General features: G+C 42.7%; 1 protein-coding gene across 2 annotated transcripts; it reads left to right on the top strand.

The window, feature by feature from the left end:
* The first annotated feature begins 3,500 nt into the window (after positions 1 to 3,500).
* LOC111868173 (transient receptor potential cation channel protein painless) lies at positions 3,501 to 19,177 on the top strand. 2 transcript variants are annotated; one of them, XM_023858603.2, is made up of 2 exons: positions 3,501 to 3,627; positions 15,655 to 19,177. In XM_023858603.2, exons 1-2 carry the CDS (start codon positions 3,564 to 3,566, stop codon positions 18,546 to 18,548), a joined length of 2,958 nt encoding a protein of 985 aa, XP_023714371.1. In that variant the 5' UTR covers positions 3,501 to 3,563; the 3' UTR covers positions 18,549 to 19,177. The 2 variants fall into 2 exon arrangements, with proteins under 2 accessions (XP_023714371.1, XP_023714372.1); XM_023858604.2 differs by lacking the exon at positions 3,501 to 3,627 and adding an exon at positions 12,052 to 12,184.
* Positions 19,178 to 19,653: the final 476 nt, after the last annotated feature.

The following is a 19,653-nucleotide window of genomic DNA, read 5'->3' as shown; positions in this document are numbered from 1 at the left end:
TATATTTATTTTGCGATTGAATTAGTGACATGTGCAGATTGTTGATTCTGAATTAAACCTGGCTAGTGAATATGCAACCTTTCTTCTACTGAAATGGAGTAGTTCGTATTTGAGCCTTTTCACAATACAGTGGAAAAATAGATCTAGCCTCACTGCCGAAGAAGAGAAAGTAGATTCGTATGAAATTGGGTATGAACTTTCAGCGTTGAATGATAGGTAAACGTCGCGATTTTAATTCTCGTATAATCAGTAGTAACAACATGGCGGATTGACGAAGTTCTGAGGTGGGAGCGTCATTGCTTGCCATTTATTACGGTGGTTTTTGTGTTTATCATTGTTGCTTAGTGTGGTTACTGGATTTTGTAAGGGATATGAATAATGAGTATTATAATTTATTAATGTGATTGTGATTACTCTTATTATATTGTACTTGTTATATAATTGAACTTCGAGCTTTTGAATAGACATAAATTAATATAGAATTGAACTGAATTTACTTATAGACATTTTATAATATACACTACATAAACATGACACTAACAACTGTGGATATGTCAGGAATAAGAATGTAAGAAATAAAACATCACACCATGATTACGCAGTCGTCTTGTTTGGCCGAGTGCATGCATTATTATTTAATCGTTACATGAGTTGGATCAGCTTCAAGCTCCGCTCTCCTTTACTTGTGTGAAAGGAATATGATCCAATAAATTAATGTTTGTACAGTCAACTCCACATATCAACAACAGATATAACGTGCACCTATGCATTTCTTCTGATAGCAAATGTTTATTGATTTGCTTCGATTTTAATATTACGTTCAGACGTGGCTGTACTAAATACGTTTCATGCTCTGCAATGCAAGACATAGTTGCCCTCCGTGGTTAAACCATTGCTGTATTACCTGTCCACGCACCGGTTGGAAAACGTGGGAAGTTACAGGCCCCTGACCCAGGACCCAAGCGGCTTTTTCTGACGTCACGATTTTATATACTCTTTTTTTGTTTTTGTTAAATGTAAATTAGTTCCTGCTGACTTTTTATTTACAACATAATCATTAATTAAAAATAATTTAACTATGTTATCAATGTAAAATAAACTTTTAAGAATTACGACATTAGTGACTCTTTTCGTCACAGCCTCTGAAAATTTCGTGTCGTTCGTCCCATGGGGCTGCAATTCAGGTTTGCGCGAACCCTGACCACACAACGTACTAACCTTTCTTAAGAAAACCATTAAAGTACAGCCTGTATCAGGATCTGATCTGCGAACAAAATCATATTAAAAACTCTAATACTTTTGGTGTGCAAGTCGAACATTGAAATGTGGCAGACTTGAGATATTTGGGAATGAGAGTAACAAATCAAAACCTTATTCAGGAGGAAAGTAAGAAGAGACTGAATTCGGGTAATGCTTGCTACTGTTCAGTCCAGACCTTTTGTCTTCTCGTCTGCTGTCCAAATTCCATAAAGCTTAGAATATACAGAACTATAAGTTTGCCTCTGGTTCTGAATGGGTGTGAAACTTAGTCGCCGACGTTAAGGGAGGAACATAGACTGTGGGTGTTTGAGAACAGGGTGTCGAGGAGAATATTTGGACCGAAGAGAGATGAAGTGACAGGAGGTTGGAGAAAATTGCATAATAAGGAGCTTCATAACTTGTACTTTTCTCCAGATAGAATTAGAATAATCAAGTCAAGAAGATTGAGATTGACAGGGTATGTAGCACGAATGGGGGAGAAGAAGAATGCATATAGAATATTTGTGGGAAATCCAGAAGGAAAGAGACAACTAGGAAGACCAAGACGTAGGTTGTGGATAATATTAAAATGGATCTTAGATAAGATGGGATGGTATGGACTGAATCGTTCTGGCTCGGGTTATAGACCAGTGGAAGGCTCTTGTGAATACGGTAATGAGCCTTCGGGTCCCATAAAATGCTGGGAAGTTCTTGAGTAGCTGCACAATTGGCGACTTATCGAGAAGGGCTCAGCTCCATGGAATTGGTTTAGTTAGTTCAAGTCGAAAAACTGGGGAAACAGTTTACAAGTTGCAGCAAGAGAACCGGACATCTGTGAAATTGTGATCTGGTGACGTCATAGCGTCTGCCTGTTTGAGGCGTGTTACGTAATCAGGATACTTTCTGCCCTGTATGGTGTTTCAGCAACATGCGGGGTGCTTTACTGTAGCCATCAGTATGGATCAGGCATGTCCACCTTCAAACAGGTTGTGATCGACTTTTTAGTGTCAAAACTGCCAATGATCTACCACCCCCTCCTATCGCTGTACCTCGCTTTAAGCAACAATATTGGTAAAAATAACACGACACGCGTATTTTCCCTTCAAAATCTTAACGTAATCATATTGTATTACTAGTGAATTCACATGCTTTTCACGTATAATTTCCTTATAGGCCTATGAGATCGACCAAAAATCGTCCCGCGATCGACGCGTTGGACATGCGTGGTATAGAACATCCGCGGAGTGTTTGAAGCTTAGAGAAGTACTGTCATAGAGGACTGGACTGATCACACATCCTCCGCTAAGGCTGAGGATAAAAATAATATACGTGGAACTGTACATCCACTCCACCATACGTCTTCATGGCGCCGTCTTAAGCACAGAGACAAATTTACTGCTATATGCCTTGAATGTGAAGCTCAAATATTAACCCATGTTAGATTCTAGAGGGTTCTGACGATGATTTGTAACAATCAGGATTACGGTTTTTTTTTGCTCACAGAAATTAGTACCAGGAATCTAACTGGGCGCGTTAGGCTGGCAACCTCAGCGCCATTTGTGAGCCGATTTTCTAGAAAATGTGAGAGCCTCGACGTCTCATAACCCTATGGGCCTCCACGGCCTGTTACAGGGGTAGATTTATCTTTACCATTATTCGGTTTCGGAAACTGGGAGACACCCAGTGTCCGAAACGTATTTAGAAGACGGAACGATGGAGAAAATCCAAAAACCCATTAATTCCAAGTGTTAACGCCCAGTGCCAACTTAGAAGTTGGCAGCGCTGTCCGATAAACCCCTCGCGAAAGGAGTAAATTTGTTTCTGTGTGCCTCCGCGAGTTTGTTTGGATAATGCTTGCTACGGGAAGAAGTAAATATTTAATTCAACCTCTACATGGCGCATTTGTTGTATTTGAGCAAGGAAACCCTTAAAACCGTTCTCCCTTATTCCGTGCAAAGTCTCTTCTTTCTTTTTTTTCTTTTCCCGCCAGCTGCAGAAACATATCTAGAGTCGAAAGGTGTACTTCGCGTAGAATACGTGTATTTTCCAAAAATATTCTTTTTTTTTTCATGCCCCATTGGCCTTGGTGTTAATTTTTGCAGAAAAAACGCACTGTTACAGACGAGCCTTTGCTGCAAAGCTAATCGCACTAATTCAGTTAGATTACTGCCAGCCCTCGCCAGAAATTGTTCTCCCATTTATTTCATTCACTGTACCGAAAGAAGAGTTTCGGATTAACGTTGTTATATTCTTCCAGATTTTTGTACGAGTGGCAGATTTTGAAAGTACTAAAGGCCGATCACAGTGGCCGCGCGATCTAAGGCATGAACCGTCATCTTCGGCACAAACAGAGGGATCGTGGATTCGAATACCACTCGGGGCATCTGGGTGAGTTTATTATGTGTTTATGTTGTCCTGTATCTATGTTGTGGCCTTCAGACGGGCTTATCCCCCGTCCGAGGAATGTTACCGACTGTGTATAGATTAATAAACTGAAAAAAAAAACCCTCCAAGTTCCACAAGGGCTGTACAGAGCTAAATGCCTAAAGATGGCCCCCTATCGACAGAACTCCACACATCATAACGCTCAACCACAGGATTTAGTTACGAGCTTCAAAATGCGTGGGACATTATCCCCAGCTCCTCTATACACCTTCATGGACGGATGATAAGCACAGGGCAGCTTTTGAAAAGTGCGTTGAAGAATGTGATTGCGTGCTAACACGGCATACGAGCCCGCAGCTGTGCGGTAGTTAGCCACCGCCTAGCTTTTCTGTATAAGGATGCAGTACGACTGGCAGTTTGGGTACTGCTCACCCAGTAAGGGGTCTGGCTTCCAGATATGAACATGCAGTCGTTGCCTGTGTTGATAGAATGTTGAGTAGCCGCCCCGACACCAGTACAAAGTAGAAACAGTGTAACTTGTTAACGGAACACATCTTCTTGAACAGCCAGTAGTCGCTCAGGTACTCCACAAATCCCTGGCCTTTTATGGGGACCGGAAGTAGGAGAATTCAGTATAGTGTCTAGGCTGAAGGCAGATGACAGCTGTTCGATTCCCGGCAAGAGAAGGAATTTCATTTCCCGACAGCGTCCAGTGTTCTATCACGCTCCTCTTCAGTGGATACGAGATACAGAAGCCAGGGGATAAATCTGGTCTCTCATATTTATCCAGTACCGAGTATAAGAATTGCATGGAGCTGTACCTCCATTCCTTTATACGTCTTTTTTTTTAATTCGCTTAGTGGGGGGGTGGAGTCCAACTGGGTCCACTCGACACGGCGGCCACTGATTGGCCTATTGTAGCCTGCCCAGCGTGATTATGATGATGGAGAATTTGATGGAATGAAGATTGGCAGGGGAAACCGAAGTACTCGGAGAAAACCCGCCCCAGCGCCGCTTTGTCCACCAAAAATCCCACTTGACAATACCCGGGATCGAACCTGGGCCTCCGTGGTGGGAAGCCAGCGACTAACCGCTTGAGCTATGGCTCGGCCAGGTGCCACATATGGTCAGTTAATTAAGCACAGGACATCTTTATTTTTAAACTACTACAGCATCACGAATGACGCATGAGGGAGTGGAGGTATAGTGCAGCTCTGAAGCTGTTTTACTTGCTGGAGGCGAATGCTGGAGACTAGATGGGCGCCAGGGCTTGTGTGGATAGAGTGGTTAGGGGGAAAATGCCCACCCATGCCTGGAATCTGCCCATTATTCTCCGGTCGTCTAGTCCGGGCCCAGGTCACTGTAATGACTGAGCTATCCGGCCGAAAAAGTATGCATGCAGTTGTTCTAAAAATTAGTGCGGTTTCGTATTGAGGAATTCAAAGCTAATGCCCACACGTACAGCACATATTTCTGATCTATACTCACGGCTGTGTCCCTGATAATAAACTGCCTCTTTGCATGTCCATTTGGTCATTCTCAACTGGTGCAGGTTTTAGTGGAAGTATGGGATCCTAGCCTTTATGGCGCAGAATCAGTAGCTAAGGTTACAGGTGAAGTCTTCTTGTCCGGCCAGCCGAGCCAATTCGGAGTCATGTCCCACGTTCCGCAGACCTTTTCTGTCTCCGTCACGGACGGACCTGACAGAAGTAATGGACGATTTTCGAATGTATTTAAACATACCGAAAGTCAGTAGTATGTTTTAAGATCTAAAAGTTTGTGACGATGGTGCTTTAGTACAAGTATTATGTTTCTGGACATTATCAGTCGTCCTGTTTATATTTCAAAACGCAGCGTTTCGGAGACAGAATTCTGTCTCCGTCTTCAGGTAAAAACTATCTCCCGAGATAGCTCTATCGATTGGGCCCAACTGAGTAGGTTTTGCCTGAAGACGGAGACGGAATCCAGTCTCCGAAACGCTGTGTTTAAAATATAAACAGGACGGTGGATCTTAGAGAGACAGGATGGTATGGTATGGATAGATCTGGCTCAGGATAGGGACCAGTGAAGTGCTCTTGTGAACACAGTAATGAACCTTGGGGTTCCATAAAATGCTGGGAAATTCTTGAGTAGCTGCAAAATTGGCGGCTCCTCCAGAAGGGCTCAGCTCCATGAGTAAGTAAATAAATAGGGTGTTTTAAATAAAAACAGGATGATGGATAAAGTCCAGAAACATAATATTTGTAATAGTATGGGTGGTTGTTCCCTGTTCGGTTCAGAAAAATTAGCTTGTGACGTCACTCATGTAGGTCCATGTGTTTGTTTGCTGATGTATCCTCTTTCGAATAAGTACATGCAAATACTGCAATCATCCTATATTAAGGCGGTTTTACAAACACAAACAGCGTTGGAGAGTGCTGACTTCTGATATATTACGCCGTGTAGTTTGGTAGAAGTTTGCTTTCTTTTCGGAGGAACGTACTGCCTCTATCTTCAGGGTGGAAAAGTAAGTAAAGCAACCTGTTTGCTTGGCGTACGCTTATACTCCAAAGACGAAGGCGGTATACTCCGGCTTACCGGTAGACTTTTACCAGACTATACGGTTGAGCGCCCCAGAAGGTAACACTCTTCACCGCCATGAGGACTCAAAACTCAACGGGGTTTTATACCAAGGAAGCTGTGAGTGATTTGGAGATGGAAGTCGTTAAACTGTAATAAACCTTCTATTCTTGTGTTAGCTTGTTGATAAATTGACGTTGTGACTGTTGATACTTAACGTCGAAGTATTGCAGAGGCGCTGAATGCGGACACCTGTCTTCACAGGGTTTGCCAGAGGATTGTTCACGCTGAAAGATTGATAGACATTTGATTCGTACTCCGAAAGAGATAGAAATGCCCGTCCGTCCCTCTACCTCCATATTTAGTCACAGTCATCAAGCTGGGGTACTTTTTCTTTAAATTCGCATAGTGAGGGGTGAAGTCCAGCTGGGTCCACTCGGCACGTCGGCCACTGATTGGCCTATTGTACCTTCCCCGGGTAATTAGGATGATAGAGAATTTGGTGAAATGAAGATTGGCAGCGGAAACCGACATACTCGGAGAAAACCTGCCCCAGCGCCACTTTGTCTACCACAAATCCCACTTGACCAGACCCGGGCTCGAACCCGGGCCGCCGCTTGAGCAATGGCGCTGCCAAGCTGGTGTCTAGTGATCAGAGTACCTGCCTACAGATCCAGATGTCCGGGTTCGATTTCCGGAGCTACCAGATTTTTTTTAGAAGTAGTGTGGGTCTGGAACGGGGTCCACTCCTCCTCGCGAGGATAATTGAGGAGCTATTTCAAGGAAATAGCGGCTCCGGTCTAGAAAACCGAAATTAACGGCTGTGGGGATTCGTTGCAATGACCACGCGACACCCTCTACCCGCTAAAGTTGGTACTAACTTCGCCGACAAGCGGCCTCTAGTCGCTATAGTTCACTTGCGGACTATAAGCTCCGAGAAAAAACATCAAACTGTTTGATGTGACGTTACGGTAACTTGAGTTCATAGGATACTTGGTTCGAATATCGGCCGGGCTACAAACTATAATGACTGAGTTTTATCGTGATTTCCATAGTCACTCGAGGCGAGGCGAATGCTTGAGATAGTTTTCTTAAAGTGGTTAGAATCGTCTCCTTCCATATTCTTACCTAACCACTGTTCCAAATCAAATCAAATGACCATTTAGTCGACGTCNCGAGCCAATTCGGAGTCATGTCCCACGTTCCGCAGACCTTTTCTGTCTCCGTCACGGACGGACCTGACAGAAGTAATGGACGATTTTCGAATGTATTTAAACATACCGAAAGTCAGTAGTATGTTTTAAGATCTAAAAGTTTGTGACGATGGTGCTTTAGTACAAGTATTATGTTTCTGGACATTATCAGTCGTCCTGTTTATATTTCAAAACGCAGCGTTTCGGAGACAGAATTCTGTCTCCGTCTTCAGGTAAAAACTATCTCCCGAGATAGCTCTGTCGATTGGGCCCAACTGAGTAGGTTTTGCCTGAAGACGGAGACGGAATCCAGTCTCCGAAACGCTGTGTTTAAAATATAAACAGGACGGCGGATCTTAGAGAGACAGGATGGTATGGTATGGATAGATCTGGCTCAGGATAGGGACCAGTGAAGTGCTCTTGTGAACACAGTAATGAACCTTGGGGTTCCATAAAATGCTGGGAAATTCTTGAGTAGCTGCAAAATTGGCGGCTCCTCCAGAAGGGCTCAGCTCCATGAGTAAGTAAATAAATAGGGTGTTTTAAATAAAAACAGGATGATGGATAAAGTCCAGAAACATAATATTTGTAATAGTATGGGTGGTTGTTCCCTGTTCGGTTCAGAAAAATTAGCTTGTGACGTCACTCATGTAGGTCCATGTGTTTGTTTGCTGATGTATCCTCTTTCGAATAAGTACATGCAAATACTGCAATCATCCTATATTAAGGCGGTTTTACAAACACAAACAGCGTTGGAGAGTGCTGACTTCTGATATATTACGCCGTGTAGTTTGGTAGAAGTTTGCTTTCTTTTCGGAGGAACGTACTGCCTCTATCTTCAGGGTGGAAAAGTAAGTAAAGCAACCTGTTTGCTTGGCGTACGCTTATACTCCAAAGACGAAGGCGGTATACTCCGGCTTACCGGTAGACTTTTACCAGACTATACGGTTGAGCGCCCCAGAAGGTAACACTCTTCACCGCCATGAGGACTCAAAACTCAACGGGGTTTTATACCAAGGAAGCTGTGAGTGATTTGGAGATGGAAGTCGTTAAACTGTAATAAACCTTCTATTCTTGTGTTAGCTTGTTGATAAATTGACGTTGTGACTGTTGATACTTAACGTCGAAGTATTGCAGAGGCGCTGAATGCGGACACCTGTCTTCACAGGGTTTGCCAGAGGATTGTTCACGCTGAAAGATTGATAGACATTTGATTCGTACTCCGAAAGAGATAGAAATGCCCGTCCGTCCCTCTACCTCCATATTTAGTCACAGTCATCAAGCTGGGGTACTTTTTCTTTAAATTCGCATAGTGAGGGGTGAAGTCCAGCTGGGTCCACTCGGCACGTCGGCCACTGATTGGCCTATTGTACCTTCCCCGGGTAATTAGGATGATAGAGAATTTGGTGAAATGAAGATTGGCAGCGGAAACCGACATACTCGGAGAAAACCTGCCCCAGCGCCACTTTGTCTACCACAAATCCCACTTGACCAGACCCGGGCTCGAACCCGGGCCGCCGCTTGAGCAATGGCGCTGCCAAGCTGGTGTCTAGTGATCAGAGTACCTGCCTACAGATCCAGATGTCCGGGTTCGATTTCCGGAGCTACCAGATTTTTTTTAGAAGTAGTGTGGGTCTGGAACGGGGTCCACTCCTCCTCGCGAGGATAATTGAGGAGCTATTTCAAGGAAATAGCGGCTCCGGTCTAGAAAACCGAAATTAACGGCTGTGGGGATTCGTTGCAATGACCACGCGACACCCTCTACCCGCTAAAGTTGGTACTAACTTCGCCGACAAGCGGCCTCTAGTCGCTATAGTTCACTTGCGGACTATAAGCTCCGAGAAAAAACATCAAACTGTTTGATGTGACGTTACGGTAACTTGAGTTCATAGGATACTTGGTTCGAATATCGGCCGGGCTACAAACTATAATGACTGAGTTTTATCGTGATTTCCATAGTCACTCGAGGCGAGGCGAATGCTTGAGATAGTTTTCTTAAAGTGGTTAGAATCGTCTCCTTCCATATTCTTACCTAACCACTGTTCCAAATCAAATCAAATGACCATTTAGTCGACGTCTTATAAACCTCTGCAGTTGAAACATAGTCGTTAAATAAGTTAGGAAGTCGGCTCAGGTAATGTATAATGTATGAGACTGAGTGGCTCATTTCTATGAAACCTTGGAACGCGTAACATGCCACTAGAGGTCATTTTATCCTGTAGCATTTTGGACCCTTCTCTGAAATGTTGATATGTCGGCTGTGCGAACTTAGGGAGCAATCTTCTGGCAGTATAAGCGAATAAGTGATTATTTAGTAAACCTGCTAACCTGTTTTCTTCTGTCAGAGATTGAAGTGACATTTTTAACAATATATAATTGTATTTGTTTTAGTTGGGTTTATAATTCCATACATTTGGACCTAAGAGGGATGTAGTGACAGGGGGTTGGAGAAAACTGCATAATGAGGAGCTTCATAACTTGTACTCTTCTCCAAGTATAATTAGAATGATCAAGTCAAGGAGGATGAGATGGGCAGGACATGTAGCACGAATGGGGGAGACGAATGCATGTAGGATATTGGTCGAAAAGCCAGAAGGAAAGAGACCACTGGGAAGACCAAGGCGTAGTTGGGTGGACAATATTAAAATGGATCTTAGAGAGATAGGATGGGATGGTATGGATTCGATTCAGCTGACTCAGGATAGGGACCAGTGGAGGGCTCTTGTGAACACGGTAATGAACCTTCGGGTTCCATAAAATGCTGGGAAATTCTTGAGTAGCTGCAGATGTGGCTTCTCCTCAAGAAGGGCTCAGCTCCATAAGTAAGTAAGTAAGTAAGTAAGTAAGTAATAATTCCATATCTTTTAAAAATAATGCAGTTCGATTCAGCGTCTTGTGTAGTTCATCTCTTGTGCTTACATCGAATTTTGCCTGTGAAATGTAGGAACGCCGACGCAGCATAAAGAAAACAGGAAATTGTATTGAATTGCTAATTGAGGTCTACAGCTCTCTGTAGTGATGCAGTGAACTTGTTTAACCACTGAAAGAGAAACTGTCTGAGAGGAAGCGAGTGAACCATCCTGCGCTGGAGGCCATAACCTTTTTTGTTCTGCTAGTCGCCTAAAGGCCTGAAATTCTAAACGTTGATACCAATATCCTTTTTTTTTTCTTTGGCCCTTGGCTTACCTCCATAAAAAACTTTGTTTCAGTACGGTTTACTTGATCTTAGATATTCGGTTGGACTCCTTGGGCGGGTAATCAGCTCGTCGCAAGGCCTCTACTTGTAGATACACACAGAAAAACGCACACACATAAGCACTGAACATCCATGCCTTGAGTGGGGTTCGAACTCACGGTCCAGGCTTCCGAGTGAAAGAAGACAATGCATGCCTTAAACCGCTCTACTACCGTGACCGGCACCACTACCCATAGTTACCCAAATTTTCAAGTTCTTAAATTATGACAATTCTAAGGCGTTGAAAGACCAGAACGGAATACACTGAAGAGTAACAGCTATTCTTTGTCATAACTAACCAACTCAAGGGAGCTGAGCCCTTCTTGAAGAGCCGTCAATTACGCAGCTACCCAAGAACTTCCCAACGATTTATGAATCCCGAAGGTTCATTACAATGTTCCCAAGCGCCCTCCACTGCTCCTATCCTGAGCCAGATAAATCCAATCCATCCCATCTTATCTCTCTAAGATTCGTTTTAATATTGTACTCTCACGTACATCTAGGTTTTCGTGGTGGTCTCTTCTGGCTTTCCCATCAAAATTCTATATGCGTTCCTCTTCTTCCCCATTTGTGCAACATGCCCTGCCCATCTCGTCCTCCTTGACTTGATCACTCTAATTATACGTACAAGTTATGAAGCTCCTCGTTATGCAGTTTTCTCCAAACTTCATGTCACTTCATCTCTCTTCGGTCCAAATGTTCTCATCGCCATGTACTCAAACACCCTCACTTAATGTTAGAGACCAAGTTTCACACCCATTAAATTACTATTCACGAAAAAGTTCTCATTTCGCTTCAGAATTAATATTAATAAGAATGGCGTTCAACTTGGCGCCCTGGCAAAGCAACAGCGCAGCTGACTCACATGCGGGAATTCTATGAACTATTTATGTGGTTTACTTTGTAACTGCATTGCGTTAAATGGTAGGATGGTTGGTGAGGAATTGGAAAGGATTAGGAAGGAAGTGGTGGTGGCATAACCGAGATACTATCCCCAGACTATACTAGGAAAGACTAAAACCCTCCGTCACAATAACCATTGTCCAGGCCGGGATTCGATTCGAGATCTCCAGAATACAAATTTAGAGTGTTAGCCTTCGGGTTCAGTAAACGCGGCCAGTTTCGTTACAACTGTTGACTTGTCATGAAGGCTCCTACAGCGTGGAGTTGTTCAGAAATCAGAGTTGTGTGAAACGTGAACAGCGTGGACGTGTTGATATGCTGACTCAAGACAAGTAATGTATGTATGTATGTATGTATGTATTATAGTGTACCGTAATAGGTTTTTATTACTATGTACGCAGGACGACCTTATTGTTCCTAGCCACATTTGTTATTAGATGCGTCATACGTGTCGTCTCGTTCTTGTGTTTGTGTCCATCTTCATGGTGTCAGGGATTTGTCACTAACAGTATTCGATATCTGACACTCCTCTTCTAGATATGGCGAGCTTCCGGCGAGGGCATCAGTTGAAGCGTCAGTTCTCATGACCATATATAGACATCCCCAGATGTCATGTGTTCTTTTCCTGTAAAAAAGAAAATGCGACGATAGTGCTGACAGGAGCGTGAAGGTACATACAATATTACGCTGAGTTACTGGGTTTTTGCACTTTTTTTCCATCGTCCGATATGCTACAAGTCCAAAAGGCCAGTACCTCTGTTATACACCTCACCACAACCCTTTAGAATGTACAAGAAGATTACAATCTGCTGGGCTACGATGCCATTCAGTCTAATAGACCGTTAACTAAATCTGCAGCTTCTATTTTCTGTCCTGAAGATGGAGTCATCAGGTTCCTCCGAAGCGTTGCTCACAGTCAACCAGACTACACGGGGTTTCATCCCGGAAGACAGAATAGTCACGATCATGAGGACTTAAGATGTCCCAAAAGTTACATGATCTTCACAATATGTAGGCCACTCATATATTAGGATGAGCAGATCAAAGCACGTGTAGCACGAATGGGGCAGATGTGAAATAAATAATTCTTTGTGATATCTTCACCATTACACTCTTGCTAATTATGAAGGTAAGGTATCCTTGTAACAGGCCGTGGAGGCCCATAGGGTTGTGGGGCGTCGAGGCTCCCACATTTTTCTAGATGATCGGCTCACAGATGGCGGTGAAGTTGTCAGCCTTACGCGCTGGCCTCCCTTTACCCTCAGTAAGATTCCTGGTACTTATTCCTGCTAGAAGCTGAGTCGACCCCAGGGCCATAGTGCGGCTGGAAGGATTAGGTAAAACGAAAAATCCAATGACCTCATCGGGAATCGAACCCGCGATCTTTCTTCTTATAGCATAGTGCCTCAACCAACTGCACTACCGCGTGCCCCCCTGACAATGATTATAGGAATAATAAGTCATCCTGTGTAACAAATTTATTAGAATGTATCAAACTAGGCGTGACGTACTGCAAAAGAATTTAGGAACTCTTAATCCTTCCAGCCGCACTATGGCCCTGGGGTCTACTCAGGCTCTGACAGAAATGAGTACCAGGAATATTCCTGAGGGTAAAGGGTGGCCCTATGGGCCGACAGGGCCTGTTACAGGGATAGCTTTACCTTTTCATAGAAATTTTATAATTCATAAGAACCGTATTTTAAGACCTGGAACAAGCGTAAAACTAATGTGCCTTTATCACTTACGATACCATTGCCATTTTTCGTGGCAGTGTCTGGAAATTTCTAAATGTGACGAAGCTTTGATAAAGTTGCTTGCACCACCTTGGCCACGGGTGGTAGCGAAGACAGACTAAAGTTGGTCGTCCAGTCCAAAAGCCACATCCGGTCAGTAATTCAGAAGTGAAATGTGGCCAACAAAACTACATTGGTGTCTCATGCAAAAATATAGCCGTGTATTAGTTTTAGCACACTCCACGCTGAGGATTTCGCTTCTCTATAACCCTCGGTGTCCCCTCTGTTCAGTCATGTGAAGAACGAAAGATAAAAGCCTGGAAGCCCCGTTGATCATGTGCAGCTGATCTGCGGCTCGTCCACGATGAGTTGCTTGTTTGCGTCTGGACCCACGTTGCCCGGCCTACGCGCAAATGCACAGGCTGGGTGAGCTACACCGCACCTACACGATAACATGAATACACTCGAACACACCCATGCCGCCTGAAAGTTTACACAGAGAAATCGTTTGGACGAGTAGACGATACGCACAAGAAGAATGGGATTTAACTGGTTTTAACTAAATATTATTCATGTTTCCCTGTTTTCATTTTTGAATAATTATATGAAATTGTAACATCGTGCTGTGCAACTGTTTGGCATAGTGGTAAACATCTGATGACGGACGTTAAAAGTTACCATTCCAGCTATCAGAGCTCCGAAATTGAAGATTCGAATCGTAAGCCCTTAAATTCGGAGCGTGGGTCTGATGTGTATTTATTTAATTGGAACGTAAGTCGAGAAAGACAGGCATGACTGCATATCAAAACAAGATCTCACCCACAACTAGGAATACACAGCAACTTGATAAATTAGACCCAAATAAAATGAACATAAGTATAATAAATCTAAGAGTTAATAAACAAGAAAACACGTGTAAAGTAGTCCCAGTGCTTAATGAAGCATCACGCGATGAAGACGTATGGTGGAGTGAAGACAGAACTCCACATATTCTTAACATCGGCACTAGATGAAAGCGAGTGGTCAGGCGCTGTACCCCCAGTGAAACAGCTCTTGGTACATGTTTAGCAGGCCGCAGAGTGGGCCCCAAAGCCGGTCTTAACGGGGTGGAGAAAGAAAATAATAGTCTCTTGCCCCCGCTGGTATTGAACCACGATTCCTCTGTCGTCCAGCCCATAGCCTAGTCACTATACCGACTTTAGTAAACGAAATAATCACAACAGTACAGTAGGCCATCTCTTGTGTTCAGGGAATGTGGTTAAAAAATGCACAAAAATCTCCAAATGACGTCATTCCTTCACTACGTTCTGGCTTGGCTGGAAAGCGTTTAACTCATTCTAACAAACAGTTTCAATTAGATACACAGACCATTCGGTTTTGAGGGATAATTGACTCTAATTGTCTGATGTATCGTATAAAAACATTTCTGATTCATTGTCAATCCAAGCACGGAGAAAGCTAGTGCGAACCCCTCTTTCCATGGTTTTACGATTATTACAAAGAAATTAATTCACGCCATTGAGTGAAACCATCCGTCGAACGTAATACAAACTCTTGGACACTTTGTTGTTTCCTTACGTTATAGTTTTTTATTTTTTGTATGAACTGATCGTTAGACTACAGTTATGTTTGACGTGGAATTTGGAAGTCCACGGTTTGAATCTCGATCTAGACAACGACTATCTGCACGGATGTTTTCCGTGATTTTCCTCCATTCTCCAAGCCAGTGCCGGAATGGTGCCCTGAAATAGGCTACGATCGTCTTTGATCCACATTCTTTCCATCCGTTAATCATCCAGAACTACTAACAAAAAGAAAACCTCTGTGGCTTTAGTCCGCAAGCGAACTATACCGACTGAGCGACCACCGCTTGACGGCGATGTTAGTGCCAACTTTAGCGGATAGAGGGTGTTGCGTGGTCAGCGCAACGAATCCCCACGGCAGTTAATTTCGGGTTTCTATACCGGAGCCGCTATTTCTTTGAAATAGCTCCTTAATTATCATCACGAGGTTGAGTGGACTCCGTTGCAGACCCACTACTTTTCAGAAAATCTGGTAGCGCCGGGAATTGAACCCGGACCTCTGGATCTGTAGGCAGGAACTCTGACCACTAGACCACAGAGGCAGTCGAACTACTAACAGTGTTTTTAAGTAAACTATAAATAAAAGTTATAAGTATCAAATTTAATGGAAAGATAATAGTGAATGGTAGGTTCCATCAAAGTATTGCTTGACCAAATGAATATAACTGTTAACTTTACAAGTAATATTATATATTATGGTATCATCCCTAGCTGGTAAGCCTTTTCACGAACTTGGTTTGTCACTCAGGTATAAACACATCATGCAAGTTGTGAAGTGCTGAGCAGTAAGAAGCGTTTCTCAGACATCTTGTGCTTTGTTTCAGTCCCACCCATGTCAGAGGAAAAGGTAGAGCTGACCCGAGTGGGCAGTTTGTGCAGTCCAGACCCACAAATCCAGCTGCTAGATGCCTGGACATCCCGGGACTTCTCCACATTCTGCAACCTCCTGGAGAAGCCAGGTGTGTCAGCTGACCACTGGTATGATGACCCCCATCTTGCCACATGCCTGTACCTGACCAGCAAGGAGGAGGATGGGGCTGAGTATGCTAGAGCTCTTCTTCAAGCTCGTGCTGAACCAAACAACATGAACGGCATACGTATGAAAGCACCCATCCACGTTGCAGCTGCAGCTGCAAATGTCGAAGTGCTCAAGGTGCTTCTCTCAGACCCACGAACTGATGTTAACATAAAGGACAACTTTGGGAATACAGCATTACATACAATAGCTAAACAGAAACGTAAAGATGTGACTAAAGACATAGATAAGTACAAAGACTGTATTCGGCTTCTCCTGAATCATAGTAAAATTGACCCAAATCTGCCTAATAAGAGAGATTATAGTGCTGTCCATTTTGCAGCTGAAAATGATGCTAAAGAGGTGGTGCAAACAATTCTGGAAAATGCTGGAGATGGTTTAGATGTTGATAATAAGAGAACACTATCTGAGAGTGCCAGGGACATTATAGGTAAGAAATATCCAGAATTTGGTGACTTGTTACCAGAACGTGGAAGAGATGGGGATACAAAAACTGTAGATAGTAACACCCTGTTTCAGTACTTGTATCGTCGGAAACTTGGTGAATTCACTGATGCCGTTGAAATGCTTCCACACGAACAATTGGAGGCGAATGATGGGAATTATACGTTGCTTCAGTATTGTGCAGAAAATGGACTGGAAGAGCAAGGTAAGGCATTGTTGGACAGGAAAGTCAATCGCAATGCTACGTGTAAAGCAGAGCCTCGTCCTCCTGCCTTACTTGCTTGTTATGGTGGACACCCAGCCATCTTTAAACTCCTCATAGGCGAACATCCTGAACTTGTGAACATCAAAGATGCTAATAGTAAAAGGGGAACAGCATTCCATGCTGTCTTGGACTCTCCACGGGCAGACACATCGACTGTCACTAGAGACTACAGAGGATGTCTTGATCTACTCCTGATGCATTTTGGAGACCTCAAAATAGATATTAATGCTGTAGACCTGAAAGGAAACACAGCCCTGCACTATGCTGCTAAGAATGCAGATGATTATGCTGTCCTCTCTTTACTGAAGCGTGGGGCTTATATTGGTATCAAGAATGTCTTTGGTGAACTACCATTAGCCAGTATACCGCCAAAAACGTTGGAAGCATTCTTGAATGACTGCTTAAACACAAATGATGAGTTACCCAGAGAAGATACATATGAGGTGTCATTCTCTTACAAATTCCTTGTTCCACCAGCAAGAGAGTGTTGCATGCAAGAGCAACAAAATTCCCATATGGGTATGGATCTACCGCTTTTCAACTCCAGAAAGCCACCAGCACGTCGGAAGATGTCCACAGCAACAACAGAGACTGAACCTCTCTTGTACATCAGCCAATCTCGAGACTTGAGATATCTTCTCAGGCATCCAATTTTTACCAGCTTCTTAGATCTCAAATGGCATCATATTCGTATTTTCTTTTACATTAACCTCATTTTCTACATTCTGTTTGTGGCATTATTAACGTTGTACATTCTACTCAGTTTTGGGAAACCGCACATCATTGATTCAGGCAGAAATTCAGACAACACCACTGCCATCAGCAAGGATGCAACCGAAGAACCAGGAGGTGAAGCTTTGGCAGTTGTCAGAGGTAATATGTCTGATTTATGGAGGGCTTTTTCAATAGTCTTCTTGAGCTTGCTTATATTGAGGGAAGTGTTCCAGCTAGTTGTAGGCCCATTAAAATATTTGCGTTCTCCTGAGAATTATCTGGAATTCCTGCTACTCATAATGAGTGCATCGATACTGTTCTGTGAATGGGTCCAACTTAATGCCAGGCCACACTTCTCTGCTTTAACCATCCTGTTATCGTGGGCTGAATTGGTGCTCCTTATAGGGCGCCACCCTCATCTTTCAACCAACATTGAGATGTTCAAGACAGTCTCATGGAACTTCTTGAAGTTCCTTGCCTGGTATGCCATCCTCATCATTGCTTTTGCCCTCAGTTTCTATACTTTGTTCCGTGACTGTGGTACTGTTACAGAATGTGGTGAAGGAGGAGACTCCAATGATAATTTCTTTCTGGACCCTGGAATGTCAGTATTCAAAACAGTAGTTATGCTGACAGGGGAATTTGATGCAACATCTATTCCATTTGTGTCATTTCCTGGTACCAGTCACATTGTTTTTGTTCTATTCGTATTCCTCATTGCTATTGTGCTGTTCAATCTCTTAAATGGTTTGGCTGTCAGTGATACTCAAGCAATAAGAGACGATGCTGAAATAGTGGGTTACATCGCACGAGTGAAGCTCCTGTCACACATTGAAACATTGTTTCAAAGCTCTTCAGTTCCATTACTTGAGCCTCTTAAATGTATGTGCTGTTTCTGGCCGACAGGTAGCAACTGTTTTAAATCCATCAACAAGAGAGTATGTCTCTTTCCAGACAAAGTCCCAGATAATAAGATACGAGTCTTTCCTAATCGAGGGTTAAGGATTATCTTTACTAGCCATCAGAAGAAGTGTCAGGAAGAGGAAGAGGGAAGCAGATGTTGTCTAGATGGATGCAGAGCCTGTACTCTTGATTCTGGAATTTTGGAAAGGGCAATAGGGATCATAAACAATCGTGGTAAGGTTTCAGAAATGGAGGAAATGAAGATAAAACTTGACCGCATTGAGGATATGCTAAAAAGTATTTTGAAGCAGACCGAGCATCTGAATTCAAACTCTAAATATTTAGAGAACATTTAAAAATTATTCTTATGTATCATTATTTTACAATTTGACTGCTATGTGAGTAGCAGAATCTGCTGCAATACATGAGAGTTACTGCAAATAAATAATCAGTTTACAATATTTGTAATTGTGTAAGTGTTACAACACAGTAGAGCAAATAACAAGATACAAGATATGCCATTAACTAACGCATCTTGATATTTCATATATGTGTTGGGACAGTATTTACACAGGAAGTTGTGTTTGTTTAATAGGTAATGTAGTCTGCTGTTAAGAGTTCCTGTTTTTATGTATTATGACAATGCTTTATGCATGCCAGAAACATATAATGTTTTTAATATTCTGCAAGATCATAATTGAAGAAGTTTATGTAGCATGTATGAAGCTGTATTACATAGACAGTTATGTATTTAATTTTTACTGTTGCCATGTTAATGTTGTAATTTATGTTATGGAAACAGGCTTTACTAAATTGCAGAGTTGTGTATTCAGTTAACTTTAAATAGATAGTTATAAAGCAATTTTCACATTTTAATACAGTGTGGTCGCATTTTATGCAACTTTGACATACGCAAATTTGAAGTAGTGCGATATGAAAAGTATTAATAAATTCTCACTTTGTGCACAAAGTTTGAAATAATGTGAATTCTACAAAATTCAGCAGTATGTTTCTTCCTATGAGAAAACTTGTCTGAATCATATGAGGCCTTCAGGAATGTAACCCACACATAAAATGCAACTACACAGTGCTTGAGAAGTGACGTTTCTGAAGAAGTTTAAAATTATAAGATCAATCAAAAACATGTACATGGATATGAGCCAGTATAGCGACTGGAATACAGACTAGATGCCTGAGGAATCGTGGTTTGATTCTCAACAGGAGCAAGGCATTTGTCTCATCTGTGTAGAACCCAGATCAGCTCTGAGGCCTCTTGGGATGCTTTACCCAAGGGTACAGCAGCTGCAGCGTCATGACATGGTGCTTAGGCAGAACAACTTTGCTTTACCTTGTAGTGATATTAAGGGTTGTAAGGGGTGACAAACTGAACATTAAATAGATAAAGAGGAACAGTTACAATTCAGAGTTGAAATTTTATGAAGTAATTGTGAAAGATTAAGT

This window comes from Cryptotermes secundus, unplaced genomic scaffold (genome assembly GCF_002891405.2).
Source record: "Cryptotermes secundus unplaced genomic scaffold, Csec_1.0 scaffold11036, whole genome shotgun sequence".
NCBI lineage: Eukaryota > Metazoa > Arthropoda > Insecta > Blattodea > Kalotermitidae > Cryptotermes > Cryptotermes secundus.
Note: the sequence above shows the minus strand (reverse complement) of the source record. Positions and strands in the feature narration are given on the sequence as shown.